The sequence below is a fragment of the Paroedura picta genome, chromosome 4 (assembly GCF_049243985.1).
Source record: "Paroedura picta isolate Pp20150507F chromosome 4, Ppicta_v3.0, whole genome shotgun sequence".
NCBI lineage: Eukaryota > Metazoa > Chordata > Lepidosauria > Squamata > Gekkonidae > Paroedura > Paroedura picta.
The window spans coordinates 103,179,342-103,195,697 of NC_135372.1; the positions used below are offsets into that span (position 1 = coordinate 103,179,342).

A 16,356-nucleotide genomic window follows, 5' to 3' on the forward strand; every position below is an offset into this window, starting at 1 on the left:
CTCTGTAATGACTCATATTATTCCCCAGTCAGTAACTGTCTTGCTAACATGTGGTGGTGCCTTTTAAACTGGCTCTCTTCCAGCACATAACTGGCATCACTTAATTGTCTCAGGTGAGCTGACAAGGCAGAGAGCTGCAGTTGGAGGCTGGGCAGAGGCATGAAGAGGCCCTGCAACAACTTTTGAATCTAAGCCCTGATTTGTCTGCAGCACCATTCCCTCATGCTGGTCAGAGATCTCTGCATGTTGAACATCTGGCTGGGCTAAGGTCCTCATCTAGCTGAGGCTTCAGTTGAGATGAGAGCTGCTGGCAAGGCTTTTCCTCTGAGGAGTTCTCACTAATGGGACCTCGGCTCAGAACACCTTCCCGTTGCCCTGCAGTTGGCCATTAGAGTGCTCTTTGTTTTTCCCTGCCCTTCCTCTCCTCAGAGGGGTAGCCTTCCCCACCCAGCCTGGCCCTTGAGAAATGTGGGGAGATGGGAAGGAGGTAGCCTTACATGTCCAGCTTGTCCTTTGGGAGATGGGAGTGGGTGAGAAGGAGGCAACTCCCCTCCCCTCTGGCCTTTTCCACCCAGCTTAGCCTTTGGGAGATGTGGGGGAGGGGGCAGCAAGGAGGCAATTGCCCACAGCCTTCCCTGCCCAGCATGCCCTTTGGGAGCTGGAGGTGGGTGGGAAAGAGGCAGCCTATGGCCTTCCCAACTTGACCTTTGGAAGATTTGGGGTATGGGAAGGTGGCAGCCCACCCCACTACAGCCTGCCCGGACTGGTCTTTGGAAGATGTGGGGTTGGATGGGAAGGTGGGGACAGTGGGGACCAGTGTAGACACTGTGGGGTGGGGGTGGGGTGATGGTATGAGGGCCAGTGCCCCTCCAAGGTACTTGTTTTATCCAAGAGAACTGATGCCTTCCTTACCTCCTCCATCTTTCGTTCTTCCTGTCTTTCATGTTCCTGATAATTTCCAGTCCCCCACCTGGAAGTTAGCAACCCAGCTGGCTGCATATGGAGGAGGAGTCAGGAATCAATCCCAGCTCTTGAGATTAGAGTCTACTCTTTAACCTCTTTACCACACTGGATCTTGAGCGGGGAGGGTCAGAACCCAGGAAGGTCATAGTGCAGATGCATGTGGTAGCACCCGTTGTATTCCTAGGTGCAACAGTCTTTGCCTCTAGTAGAGATTTATAAAGTTATGCATTTGATCACTGTGCCCTACTTTGGGCTTTCCAGGGCATATGTTCTGCCACTGTGGAAAACAGGATGAAAGACTAAAGGGACCTGATCCAGCATAGCTTTCCTTACCTTGTATGGCTTTTTGCTGTCCTGGTGGCAGGGGAGAAAGTTGGGTAGTGCCTACCAATTTCCTAAGAGCAGCTGAATGCTGTCTGTGTTGACTTTGTTTTCTAAAGGAATTTATGCCTAGGCATGCTCAATAGTGCAAGCTAAAAGCAAGTGGTCCTCAACCTGAAGCCTATGATAAGCCAGCCCAGTGAGAATCTGTCCTCCCCATGTGTTTATTTGTTTCAACTAATATGGGGGGGGGGGCTGTAAGCTACTTTGTGTTTATTTGGGGAGAAAGGAAGTCTAAAAATGTCCCAGTAAATAAAATGTCTAATTACTAACAGCTTCTATCATTAGAAAATAATTTTAAAGCAGCTATTTTGATGTAATTCAAGGTGTTGGTTCTTACCTTTAAAAGTCACAACCGGGAATTCACATTTTCTAAAAGCTGTCTTTACTTATCTTTTGGTTGGGGCTGGTCATAACACTTTTCAGTTTGTTGATGGCTTTGTTGTAAGATTTTTTCATTAACTATTTTTCAGCTTGTGAAAGGGTATTGAATATTGCACAAAATGAGGAGCAATAATATAGTTACAACATTGCAATAGTTATTTTTATACTTCAATCCTATGTCGTTAGAACATTGACTTCAATAAACTGTTATTTATTTTCTAATTTATTATTATACACATTTGTGGTATACTCACAGTCCTTATGAGATCTGATGTGTAAAAAACTGGTTCATTTAAGTAGCTGCCATAGTTCTGGGGACCTAACATCTGTGCCTGGATACCTTTTTTTTGGATGCAGAGAGAATGAGCATGTGGAGGTGGGAGAATCTGTAGCCTTTTGACAGGATTTTAGCTGTACTTATAACAAATATGCTTCTTGAGTGAAGCAACACTTAAGCAGTTCCTGATAATCACCATGGAACTGAGGAGTCATTCAGCAATTGCGCAAGTTGGTGTAGTACCAGTATCTCCAGGAAACCCCATTTCAACACAAGAACTGCTGACAGCTTCTGATTGCAGCGTACCTGCAGCATCATAAACTAAAGTCAAGTATCAGCCCATTAAAGCAACATTGTTTTGACAGTGATACATAGAAAGGAAATTTTTGAACAGCTCATGTTTTCTCATGACAGCAGCACAAAACTTCTTACACTGGGTAGTTCATTAGGGGAGGACCCATGGCTCAGTGGTAGAGCAGAAAGTCCCAGGTTCAGTTCCTGGCATCTCCAGTTAAAAGTATCAGGTAGAAGCTGATGTGCTAGACCCTGCAAAGCTGCAAGTCTGAATAGACAATATTGACCTTAATGGATTGACGGTCAGATTCAGTATAAGGCAGCTTTATGTGTCCTTTGGGCAATATTCTCTCGATCTCTTTTTGCTGTTCTTAAATGTACAAGAGACGTTACAGACCGTGAGCATGGTATCTACCTATCTAAGGCGGCTTCAAAACACTGAACAGATTCAAGTGAGTAGCCATGTTGGTCTGAAGCAGCAGAACAACATGTGAATCCAGTAGCAACTTTAAGACCAACAAAGTTTTATTCAAGGTATAAGATTTCATGTGCATACACACGTTTCAGATACCTGGACTCAAACTTTCTTCAAAATACTTAAATTCCTCCATGGAATTGTGTATACAGCCATACAAAGAAAAAATAGTGTGGATGAGATAAGGGTCTTGCAGGCATGGAGGGAAAATGAGGAGGAAATGGCCACTTTACACAGTGTTGCAGCTACATGGGGGAAATAGCCACTTTATGCAGTTCCTCCTCATTTTAGTGGGGCTGGCTCAGAAGAATTTCCCAGAGTATCATGTTCAAAACTGCAAGTCATTTTTATGAATAAAACCTGAATTGTAATCAGTGAAAAAGAGATCCTTGGACCTGATTCTATGCTTATTGGTTGTTTGATTTCTAATTTGTGTGTGTGGGTTTGTGTGTTTGTGGAAGGTTAGCCCTGATCGCTGCTTATGGCATCTTAAGGCTGTCCAGTTCTGACTTTGTACAATTATGTGTTACACATAGGATGTGATTTGTTGTGTGAGGTCTATTTGGATTTGGAGGGGTAGCCCCGATCGCTTGTTGAGGCATCTCAGGGTTGCTGAGTCCACTACATGTGGTGCATGTAGTGTATGTATAATTTGGTGTTAGTTCATGTTGTGCTTGGAACTGAGGGGCTTAGTTTTAATTGTTTTAGTTGTTTTGGGTGGTAGTTGTCCTTCCTTTTTCCCTCTTTTTTGTTATTACACAGATTTCTTTCCCTTCTGGCCCCCTCCTTCATTTTTTGTTGTTGGGTAAGATTGGTTTCCTATTATCAGCTTCCTCCTTAGACTTTTCAGTGATGTTGAATGGGTATCAATGGGTCAGGTTAGGTAGGGAGTAATCAGTCTGGATTTTTGGGTAGGTGATTAATTAATTGGATAGGTTGGGTTGGGACAGTTCAATATTCGTATTGGCAGCACTCATTGGGACAGTCATCTCTCCGTATCTACACACAATTTGAACTTATTGGCCTTCATTGGGACAGTTGTCTCTCCCTATCTGCATGGAATTTGAATTGATTGACCTTCATTGGGACAGTGCTTTCTCCTTATCTGTGCACAATTTTAATTGAGTGTCCTTCATTGGGATAGTGCTCTCTCCTTATCTGCAGTTTCAACTGATTGGCCCTCATAATAATAATCCAAATAATAATCTAAATAATCAGACACGAATCCTGAATGAAGCTTAATCCTGAATGAAGATAAAAAATGTGGTTTGCACAAAATAGGGAGATTACAACAAAAGGGCTGAAATTCAGATCCCCAGCCTTGAACAAATCTTTGTTGGTCTTAAACGTGCCACTGGACTCTGATTTTGTTTTGTTATGCTGCTTCAGACCAACATGGCGACCTACTTGTATCTACCTCACAGAAGAGACATTGTTGCAGGGTGATCGAATCTGTGTTTGAGCAGTCTCCTCAGTGGTTTTAGGCATCAGTAGATTCCAGTTCATTTTCTCTTTTGTAAAATAAGAATTTTGAGGGCTATTTCAAATAATTGTCAAGATTGAATGAGATTTTATAAGGATAAATACGAGGTAATGAATTTTAAAAGTGAACTATAAGCTAAGTTATTGTAATATTGATATATATATTCTCTATTCATTCAGTTGAAATGACATGTATTTCTGATGTGCATAACTGTTGACATAAAAATCTATTTTAAAAAAATTTAAAAACTCAGTGTGGGTGATTAAAATCAGTATTGTCTGCTCCTTATAGGTGACTGTGGACCTCCTCCAAAATTAAAAAACGCAGTCCACGTGACAAACATTGAGGCAGTGAGCTTCCCTACTGATACAGTAGTAGACTACAAATGTCTGACTGGTTTCTATAATATCCACGGGAAATTAGATGTTACAACATGCCTTTCAAATTCCCAGTGGTCATACATTGAAGACTTTTGTGAAAGTAAGCCTTTATTTTTTGCTATATACATTAATGTCATATCCTGTTTATGAAAAATGGAATGTTTTCTATTAGTTGCATATCACATACATTATTGTGTCAAATTAGCTTCTTTTTGTATGTACAGGATAATGTTATTTTCTGTGAAAGCCAGCTTGATTAGTGGTTAAGAGTGCTGACCTCTAATCTGTAGGACCAGGTTTGATTTCCTGATCCTCTACATGCAGCCACATGGGTGACCTTGGACTAGTCACAATTCTCTCAGAGCTCTCTTAGCCTCACCTACCTCACAGAGACTCTGTTGTGAGGAGAGGAAAGGAAGGTGATTGTAAGCTCCTTTGAGACTCTTTCCGGTCTTGTGTCAAAATCCATGGCTTGGATCCTATGCACAAGTTCTATGTGTACTAGATAGTGCCTCCTATGGAATGCATCTAACATACATGGAACTCTGAGTCTGTGCTGAATAGCATACTTGCCCCTTCCAGGTTGAGATCTCCTGGAATTACAGCTGATCTCCATACTACAGGGTTCAGTTTCCCTAGAGAACTTGTTTGTTTGTTTCTTTTATTTTCTTAGGTTTTTATACAGCTCTCCCATATGGTCCAGGGGAGGGCGGTATATATTTTTGGATAATTATAGCTTATGTTCTCTGAAAAGCGGATGCTGGCAAGGGCTCCTGGGAATTGTAGTCCATGGACATCTGAAGGGCCACAGTTTGACTACCCCTAGTCTAAGCAATACATGAAACAATCCATAGCATATAAATAACTGTAAAACTGTTTTAAATACATAAAACAAAAACCTTGACTGCATAAAAAGGTGAACTTCATGGCTGAGGTCCTTTCTATTGAACAGTGGGTTCAGTAATATGTGGAATCACTTGTAGAATGAAATATCAGATCTTTATTATGATCACACCACTTAACTGAACTGAACAGCCTCCAACCCAAAATTATATACAGTCTCGGGTTCCCCCCAAAGCCTGTGATTGGCCCTGTGCAAGTTCCCAAGGTTTGAACCGAATGGACCATTGAAAAGATCCAGTAGCAGGACCAATACAATTACAAGTCCCCACTATTTGACGTGTTGTTCCCATTCTGTGGGTCTGTTCCACCTCATACATAACACTTCCACCCCCCCGACTTCCACTCCCAATTTTCCAGGAGTTTCCAACCTGAAGCTGGCAGCCCTCATCAGTGGGCCTCATCACTGGAACTGTTTTAGAACTTAAGATGGATGAAAACGTTACTGATGATAAGGATGGGGGGAGCCATAGCACAATGACAGAGCAATCTTTCAGTTTTTCTGTTTGCTTTTGTTGCCAGGCACTTGTCCTGCACCAATTGCTTCAATATATGCTCGACCAAATCCAGAGATGGAGCTCAGGAGTTTCTTTCCTCCTGGAACCACTGTGACTTATATCTGTCGCCAAGGTTACGACACCATCCCTGGAATAAATCCACTTGTAACGTGTCTTCAGAATAACACTTGGTCAGAAATCCCTGTTCTTTGTAAAGGTTAGTATACTGTTCCTGCAGTTAACAGCAGTGCAAGAGCTACTTTTGCCTGCAGTACTAGACAAAAGTTTTATGACATTAAGAATTTCAGAAGATATAGTTGGTGCAGTAGTGCTTAAATGGCTATAATTTTTAGGAATTTGAGTGACAGCACAGATACATGATATGTAACTAACTAGTATGGGGGGGGGATTATCCAGGAGTCTTAATAGGCAAGAGAACATTTGTTGCCAGATATGAAAGTTTTAAGGCTACCTACACAAATAAACCCCCTTCAAGGATCGCTGCCTTGTTGTGGCAAGGGGGCTTGCGTAGTTCAGTGAAGCTATGAGCTATACCGTGCAGGGCCACCCAAGACAGACAGGTCATAGCTGAGAGCTCTGACAAAAGGTGATCCACTGGAGAAGGAAATGGCCAACCACTCCAGTATCTTTGCCATGAAAACTTTATGGACAGTTCCAAAAGGCAAAACGTTATGACGCCGGAAGATGAGCCCCTCAGGTCGGAAGGTGTCCAATATGCTACTGGGGATGAGCAGACGGCTAGTACGAGTAGCGCCAGGATGAATGAAGCGACTGGGCCAAAGCCGAAAGGACGCTCAGTTGTGGAAGTAACTGGTGGCAAAAAGACAGCCTGATGCTGTAAAGATTTTTATTCCATAGGAACCTGGAATGTGAGATCCATGAATCAAGGCAAGCTGGATGTGGTTAAACAAGAAATGTCAAGACTGAACATCGACATTTTAGGAATCAGTGAACTAAAATGGACAGGAATGGGTGAATTTAATTCAGATGACCATCAGGTATACTACTGTGGACAAGAATCTCGCAGAAGAAATGGAGTAGCCTTCATAATCAATAAGAGAGTAGGAAAAGCAGTCTTGGGATACAATCCCCAAAATGACAGAATGATCTCAGTTCGAATCCAAGGCAAACCATTCAACATCACAGTGATCCTGGTCTATGCCCCAACCACTGCTGCTGAAGAGGATGAAGTTGATCAGTTCTATGAAGCCCTACAACACCTTCTAGAAGCAACACCAAAAAATGATGTGCTTATCATCATGGGGGATTGGAATGCTAAAGTAGGAAGCCAAAAGATAACCGGGATAACAGGCAAGTTTGGCCTTGGAGTACAAAATGAAGCAGGGCACAGGCTGGTAGAATTTTGTCAAGAGAATACAATGGTCATAGCAAACACTCTTTTCCAACAACCCAAGAGACGACTCTACACATGGATATCACCAGACGGTCAACACAGAAATCAGATTGACTATGTGCTCTGCAGCCAAAGATGGAAAAGTTCTATCCAGTCAATAAAAACAAGACCAGGAGCTGATTGTGGTTCAGATCATGAGCTTCTTGTTGCAAAATTTAGGCTTAAATTGAAGAAAGTAGGGAAAACCACTAGGCCACTCAGGTATGAACTAAATCATATCCCCGACGAATACACAGTAGAGGTGACAAATAGATTTAAGGAATTAGATCTGATAGGCAGAGTGCCTGAAGAACTATGGACGGAGGTTCGCAACATTGTACAAGAGGTAGCAACTAAAACCATCCCAAAGAAAAAGAAATGCAAGAAATCAAAATGGCTGTCTGAGGAAGCTTTACAAATAGCTAAGGAGAGAAGGGAAGTGAAAGGCAAGGGAGAAAGAGAAAGATACACCCAATTGAATGCAGAATTCCAGAGAAAAGCTAGAAGAGATAAGAATGCCTTCTTAAATGAACAGTGCAAACAAATAGAAGAAAACAATAGAATGGGGAGGACCAGAGATCTTTTCAAGAAAATTGGAGATATGAAGAGAACGTTTCATGCAAAGATGGGTATGATAAGGGACCAAAATGGTAGGGACCTCACAGAAGCAGAAGAGATTAAACAAAGGTGGCAAAATTATACAGAAGAACTATACAAGAGCGAGCTTAACATCCCTGATGACCACAATGGGGTAGTTACTGACCTGGAGCCAGACATCCTGGAATGTGAAGTCAAATGGGGCCATAGGAAGTCTGAGCAACAATAAAGCTGGTGGTGGTAACAGCATTCCAGTTGAACTATTCAAAATCTTAAAGGACGATGCAGTAAAAGTGCTACACTCAATATGCCAACAAATTTGGAAAACTCAACAATGGCCACAGGATTGGAAAAGGTCAGTTTACATTCCAATCCCAAAGAAGGGCAATGCCAAAGAATGTTCAAACTACCGCACCATTGCACTAATTTCTCATGCTAGCAAAGTTATGCTCAAAATCCTACAAGCTAGGCTCCAGCAATATGTGGACCGAGAACTTCCAGAAGTACAGGCAGGATTTTGAAGAGGCAGAGGAACTAGAGATCAAATTGCCAACATACGCTGGATCATGGAGAAAGCTAGGGAGTTCCAGAAGAACGTCTACTTCTGCTTCATTGACTATGCTAAAGCCTTTGATTGTGTGGAGCACAACAAATTGTGGCAAGTTCTTAAAGAGATGGGAATACCAGAGCATCTTATTTGTCTCTTGAGAAACTTATATGCAGGTCAAGAAGCAACAGTGAGAACTGAACATGGAATCACTAATTGGTTCAAAATTGAGAAAGGAGTTCGGCAAGGCTGTATACTGTCGCCTTGCCTATTTAACTTGTATGCAGAGCACATCATGAGAAAGGCGAGATTAGAGGAGTCACAAATTGGGATCAAGATTGCAGGGAGAAATATCAACAACCTCAGATATGCAAATGATACCACTCTAATGGCAGAAAGTGAAGAGGAACTAAAGAGCCTGTTGATGCGGGTGAAGGAGGAGAGTGCAAAAGTTGGCTTGAAACTCAACATCAAAAGAAAACAAAGATCATGGCATCCGGCCCTCTCAATTCATGGCAAATAGATGGGGAAGAAATGAAGATAGTGACAGATTTTATTTTCCTGGGCTCCAAAATCACTGCAGATGGGGACTGCAGCAAAGAAATTAAAAGACGCTTGCTCCTGGGGAGGAAAGCTATGGCAAATCTAGACAGCATCCTAAAAAGCAGAGACATCACCCTGCCAACAAAAGTGCGTTTAGTCAAGGCTATGGTATTCCCAGTTGCAATGTATGGCTGCGAAAGTTGGACCATAAGGAAGGCCAAGCGTCAAAGAATTGAGGCTTTTGAACTCTGGTGCTGGAGAAGACTCTTGCGAGTCCCTTGGACTGCAAGGCGAACAAACCGGTCAGTCCTAGAGGAGATCAGCCCTGACTGCTCTTTAGAAGGCCAGATCCTGAAGATGAAACTCAAATACTTTGGCTACCTCATGAGAAGGAAGGACTCCCTGGAGAAGAGCCTAATGCTGGGAGCGATTGAGGGCAAAAGAAGAAGGGGACGACAGAGAATGAGGTGGCTGGATGGAGTCACTGAAGCAGTAGGTGCAAACTTAAATGGACTCCAGGGAATGGTAGAGGACAGGAAGGCCTGGAGGATCATTGTCCATGGGGTCGCGATGGGTCGGACACGACTTTGCACGTAACAACAACAACACACAAAACCGTGGAGATAAGCATACTTATGGCAATTAATGCCAGTTGATTTAAGTGCACTAAAATTTGTGTTGGATTGCAGCCAGAAGGCTTATATGGGGTGAACAGGGTTATTTTGTTCTTATTACAAGTACCAGCCTCATTTATTCACACTGTGTAGGTGTCTGCTTCTAAAATGTCTTAGCGTTTCAAGTGTGATTTGTCTAGCAGTGTAGTGTACTATAAGAGATGGGATCATATGCATTCTTCTTTCCCTCTGATCCCAGACCAGTGTTAAATTGTTCCTCAATTCATACCATGCTTTGGTCTAATTCTCAACATTGCTTTCCACTAGGAAAATCATGTGGCAATCCAGGAAAACCACAAAATGGCAGAGCTATTATTCTAACTGATATCCTGTATCGAGCAAAAGTAAATTTCATCTGTGATGAAGGGTGTGTATTGAGTTAATTGCACTAGCTGAGCTATAGAATTTGTTATGATATCAAAATACAAGTGAGTTCTGGAGAAAAGAACAAATTCAAGAACTATCTTTTTTATAAAACCAATTTTTTTTTACATAAGCCTTTGGAACCTTTGGGAGAGCTTGGTGAAAGTCATTCCTTACAGATGAAGGTTCGGGCAGAATACTGTTGTTTATCATTTTAAATTATTAAATTTTGTATTGAAAAAAAATTGCAAAGTGTGGCAGTTGGGGTCTGTTGCAAGAAAAAGGTCAGTTTATCTCAATAATTGAAATGATTGTAGTGTCTCAGTAAAATAGTGTCATCCAACATTCAGAAAACATTCACTGTAAAATGAACCTCTAATTAGTGATATTGTGGGTAGGGGAACTGTTCCCCCCCCCCCCAAGGTTCAATTTCAGATATAGCCATTGATTCCTCTAATTCTTTCTTTTTTTCCTATTTCTTTCTTTTTTCCTAGCAGTACTACTTCTTGAAATGAGAGGTGGATCATATGCATTCTTCTTGCTCATCTGATCCCAGACCAGTGTTAAATTGTTCCTCAGTTCATACAATACTTTGGCCTAGCATGCTAAATCTCAACATTGCTTTCCACTAGGAAAATCATGTGGTGATCCGTGAAAACCTATGTTTGCAACTTCAGCCCTTGCAGTTGTTTCATGTTACAAACCACAGGGTGGTGCTCTAGCAAGAGAATAGAAAGGTTAGGGAGTACACTGACTGCCACTGAGCATATGCACAGGGAAACTATGAAATTTTGCAGCTCCACTCTTCTTATTCTTCCTCTCTTCACATTTCTGTTTGATAAAATTACTTAGAAACGTATGCAAAATCCCTAAAAAGAGTACAAACTGATTGTTGGATTTCAAAGAGAGGCTGTGTAAAGAGGAATTAATTTAGCATCCCTAACACTAATCTAGTTTTCTGCCCTTCCTTGTCAACACTTGCACAAAGAAGTTGAAGGGGAAAATACAGAATTATGTATACAAATTCATTTTACAATTTTTGCTTTTGAAAAGCTTATGTTTTTTAAATGGCTGTACCATGTTTTCAAAACAAAACAAAAAATGTAAAATTGGCATGGCCAATTCTGTGAGGAAAAAAGTTAACATGCAGAGATAGGTTTGAACTCATTAATTTGTGATCCTTGGACTAACATTGTACTGATTGAGCTATACAGCCTAGGTTGGAGTCTAAAGCATTAAGATAAACAGCATATAAATGTTTATCTGATTTTTTATTTTAATGCAATGCAATTCCTCGCTGGAATGGTTTAAAAAAAAGACACCAGGAATCCAATTGTTATGAGTTTTTTTAATTTTAAAAAAGGATGGGAAGGGAAGGAGAGAAAAGGTTAGCAACAGCCCTTGGAAGTGTTTCTACACATACACACATACCCTGCTATGTGATACACATGTTGAGAGGAGCGGGTGGAAGGGATCCATAAGAACCTCAGTTCTCACCAGACTTGGGGGGGGGGAAGTTATAAAAAATTGAATGCTTATGCAGTACTGAAGCTTAGACAAGATGAAGAGGGAAAACCTTCTACTAAGATGGCTACGCAGAAGTCAAAGCAGTTTTAGGACTCTCCTTACAATTTCAAAAGGAATTCCCTGCCTAAAACTGACCAATGAGCAGAGACAAAATTGGAGAAAGATGAAATGTGCAGAGTTCAGGAACAGGATGTGAACAGGATGCAAATTAAAGAGACACCAGTTTCAGTTCAATGATAATAAGAATCAAGCCGTGCATGCAGAAAGGGCCCTGGTCTCAAAGCAATTCAGGGTTTTAAAGGTAATAGATTATCTTGAATTTGATTCATAAGCAAATAGGCAGGGAATTGTTTGTCTAAATCATTGCAAACTATTCATAGAATCATAGAATCATAGAGTTGGAAGGGGCCATACAGGCCATCTAGTCCAACCCCCAGCTCTACGCAGGATCAGCCCTAAGCATCCAAGAAAGTGTGTATCCAACCTTTGCTTGAAGACTGCCAGTGAAGGGGAGCTCACCACCTCCTTAGGCAGCCTATTCCACTGCTGAACTACTCTGACTGTGAAATTTTTTTCCTGATATCTAGCCTATATCGTTGTACTTGCAGTTTAAACCCATTACCGCGTGTCCTTTCCTCTGCAGCCAATGGGAACAGCATCCTGCCCTCCTCCAAGTGACAACCTTTCAAATACTTAAAGAGGATTATCATGTCCCCTCTCAACCTCCTTTTCTCCAGGCTGAACATTCCGAAGTCCCTTAACCTATCTTCATAGGGCTTGGTCCCTTGGCCCCAAATCATCCTCATCGCTCTCCTCTGTACCCTTTCAATTTTATCTACCTCCTTCTTGAAGTGAGGCCTCCAGAACTGCACACAGTACTCCAGGTGTGGTCTGACTAGTGCCGTATACAATGGGACTATGACATCTTGTGATTTTGATGTGATGCCCCTGTTGATACAGCCCAAAATGGCATTCTCCTTTTTTACCGCTGCATCACACTGCCTGCTCATGTTTAGTTTACAATCCACAAGTATCCCAAGGTCTCGTTCACACACAGTGTCACCTAGAAGCGTATACCCCATCCAGTAGCCATGCTTTTCATTTTTCTGACCCAGATGCAGAACGTTACACTTATCTTTATTCAATTGCATCTTGTTCTCATTTGCCCATTTTTCCATTGTGTTCAGATCTCGTTGAAATCTGTCTCTATCTTCTGGAGTATTTGCCAGTCCTCCCAATTGGGTGTCATCTGCAAACTTGATGAGTAGTCCCTCCACCCCCTCATCTAGATCATTAATAAATATGTTAAAAAGTACCGGGCCGAGCACCGAGCCCTGAGGTACCCCGCTACTCACCTCCCTCCAGTCTGATGAAACACCATTGACAACTACTCTTTGAGTGCGGTTCTCTCTCCCTATCCACCTAACTATCTGAAAATCCAGATTGCAGTCCTTCAATTTATCCATCAGAACATCATGGGGAACCTTATCAAAAGTTTTACTAAAATCCAAGTAAACGACATCAACCGAATTTCCACGATCCAGTAAACCTGTTACTTGGTCAAAGAAGGAAACCAGGTTGGTCTGACAGGACCTGTTGGAGACAAATCCATGCTGACATCCTTCGATCACCAAATTGTCCTCCAGATGTTTGCAGATCACTCCCTTTAATATCTGCTCCATTATCTTACCAACAACAGAGGTCAGACTCACTGGTTTGTAGTTTCCCGGGTCATCCTTCCTCCCTTTTTTGAAGATCGGAATAACGTTTGCTCTCTTCCGGTCCTCCGGGAAATCTCCAGTCCTTAAAGAGGTCCCAAAGATGATGGACAAGGGTTGTGCAAGTTCTCTGGAAAATTCTTTGAGCACTCTCGGGTGCATTTCATCTGGCCCAGGGTATGTGAACTCATCCAGTACAGCTAAATGCCTCTCAACAAACCTCTCTGTCCATGTCAACCTGCCACCCAGACACTATCTCTTGGCTACTGCCATCTCTAGATGTGCCTAAACCCTTTGACCTGTGGGAAAAAAACAGATGTAAAATAGGCACTGAGCCTTTCTGCTTTCTCTGCATCCTCCGTTAAGAGTTTGTCCATCCGTACCCAACAGTGGGACTATTACCTCCTTTACTTTACATTTGCTCCTCACATAACTGAAAAATCTTTTCTTGTTACAGTGGGCTTCCCTGGCCAATCTTAGCTCAATCTCAGCTTTGGCCTTTCTGATGATTGATCTACAGTGCCTAATAGGTACTCTTCTTTAGAGCTCTGTCCTTCCCTCCATTTCCCTTTTCTTTCTTAGTTCCTCTTGAAGTTCTCTGTTCATCCAAATAGGCTTCTTAGAGCTCCTGCAGTGTTTTAGTCTTTCTGGGATAGTCATTGATTGCTCATGCAATAGCTCTCGTTTGCGTAGTGCCCACCCTTCACATGCTCCCTTCCCTTCCAGCATTCTCGTCCATGGTATGACATTCATCATGCCTCTGAGTTTATTAAAGTTTGCCCTACGAAAATACAGCATCCGCGTCTGGCTACAAGCTTCCTTGCCTCCCCATCTCAAAAGGAATTCTATGAGGACATGGTCACTTCCCCCTAGGGTCCCCACCTCCTTCACCTCATCCACCAACTTTAACATGTTGGTCTGTATTAAGTCATCTACCATTTGATAAATGATATTGTCAGCCAGGCAGGTCAGAAAGTTGCATGACTGAGGATGCTTTACAGAGTTTGTTTCCCAGCACACATCTGGGAAATTGAAGTCACCCATGATGACAAGGTCCTGACGCTTGGATATTTTCTCAAGCTGCTCACAAAGTGCAGCATCCACATCCTCTCATTGGTAGCAGACACCAACCACCACATTGTTTGTTTTCCTCTCGCTTATTTTCACTCAGATGCTTTTCCACTGTAGATATACACTCCTTCACTAGAAATTCCTGACAGGTAAGCCCTTTCCTCACATACAGTGCCACTCCTCCACCTCTTTGATCTATTCTGTTTTTTCTGAACAGTTCATATCCATCCACTATTACATTCCAGTCATGAGAATCATTATACCAAGTTTCTGTGGTGCCTACTAGATCATACCTTTCCATCAGCATGAGAAGTTCCAGCTCTTCCTTCTTATTGCCCATGATTTCTGTCCATGGAACGTGACTTTCCCCCTATTATTTGGTTATGCGCACAGACTTTATGAGATCAGCTTGTTCATCTTATCATACACAAAAATGGCTTACTTTGGATAAAACCTCATTTGTGCTTGTAGTTTTAATGGGAAAAATCATCAGTAATACTGTCCAAGCTAAGATTTCCTTCTGTTTATAATCAAAAATGTATGTTTGATAAAGATGAGCTATTAAAGGCACTACAGAGCAGTAAGATAAATGGAAATCTCTTTTATTTAGGTACAGATTAATAGGATTACCTTTTATCCAGTGTACATTGAAGAGTGGTATTGTCAGATGGAATAAGGACCCTCCAGATTGTCAACGTAAGTTTCACCCTATGGTTTTAGACAGCTGAAACCTGGAATTTGTAATACTTTTGAGGCACGTGAGCCAGTGATGTGTGGTTTCCAGAGAAAACTGAATTGGAAAATTTTCTAATACCCTACATATACGATGAACTGATTCAGCATATATATTTTAATTTGTATTTAGTAAAACAAAAATGTCACAAACTGGGGGTTATGACCCACCATGTCTTTGCGAGGGTGATATGACTCCCCTGTCCCCATATGTCAGACCCTGGAACAAATCCTCTTCTGATAGCTTAGGTCTATCTTCCTACATATCTTTAAACTGCTCTGCGGTGCGCCACAGTACACCACATACTAAATAATAGAGTAAAGGCTGTCTGGGAGGAGTTAGGGCAGGCCCTGCCCGGGATAAAAACTCGGAGGGCCCAATCAGGAGTCGCGAAGCGGCTCCTGATTGGGCTCTCCGAGTGTCTATCCCGGGCCAAGCAGCCAATGGGGAGCCGCGCGAACCGCGGCTCCCCATTGGCTGCTTCGCCCAGCTGGGGAATCATCGCATAGACTGAACTGCCAGCCGATGCGATGAGTCCTCTGACCAGCCTGCTCCTCCTCCTGCTTCTCCTGGCCGCTGGAGCGGCCGGGAGAAGGCCCAGCCATGCTCCAGGGTGGGGGGTGGGGCTTCTGCCTTCTCCCGGACGCAGGAGTGGCCTCGCTGCATCGTAGACACGGCGAGGCCGCTCCTGTGGCCGGGAGAAGCCCCGCACATCCTCCGATGGCGCCCTCTCCGGCTTCTTCTGGCCGCAGAATTGGCTGGGAGAAGCCCCAAGTGCTCCGGTATGGCCGAGCCCTCTCCCGCTTCTCCCGGCCATGCTTCCCCACCCACTCTTGCCTAGCGCCCATTTTATCTCGCCATAAAATGGGCTTTAATTCAAGTGCATACATAAAAGAGGATGGGCAGGTTACAATACTTTCAAGGCTGAGGCCAGATAAAGTAGCTGAATATGCAGTGATAATTAATATACAAAATATGAAATTACTTATACATTTAAAGATGTTAAAATAACATTTAAAAATAAGATTGTAAAGATACTGCATATGTAAGTACTAATATAGAGACAAATGTCTAAATATAAATATAAGTTAAAAGGTAGAAATTATTTCTTTTAGCTAAAAGCCTTCCTCAATAT

The 16,356-nt window shown here is 42.4% G+C and overlaps 1 protein-coding gene across 11 annotated transcripts in view; it reads left to right on the forward strand.

The window, feature by feature from the left end:
* The window catches only part of LOC143836063 (complement receptor type 1-like), a 56,352-nt gene that overhangs the window by 2,113 nt on the left and 37,883 nt on the right, over positions 1-16,356 (forward strand). For 10 of the 11 annotated variants that reach the window (XM_077334848.1, XM_077334850.1, XM_077334843.1 and 7 more), the window contains exons 2-5: positions 4,549-4,737; positions 6,060-6,251; positions 10,077-10,176; positions 15,099-15,184. In XM_077334848.1, the coding sequence (XP_077190963.1) occupies positions 4,549-4,737; positions 6,060-6,251; positions 10,077-10,176; positions 15,099-15,184 (567 nt within the window). The remainder of the gene's footprint in view (positions 1-4,548; positions 4,738-6,059; positions 6,252-10,076; positions 10,177-15,098; positions 15,185-16,356) is intronic. The other variant, XM_077334844.1, reaches the window with a different exon arrangement.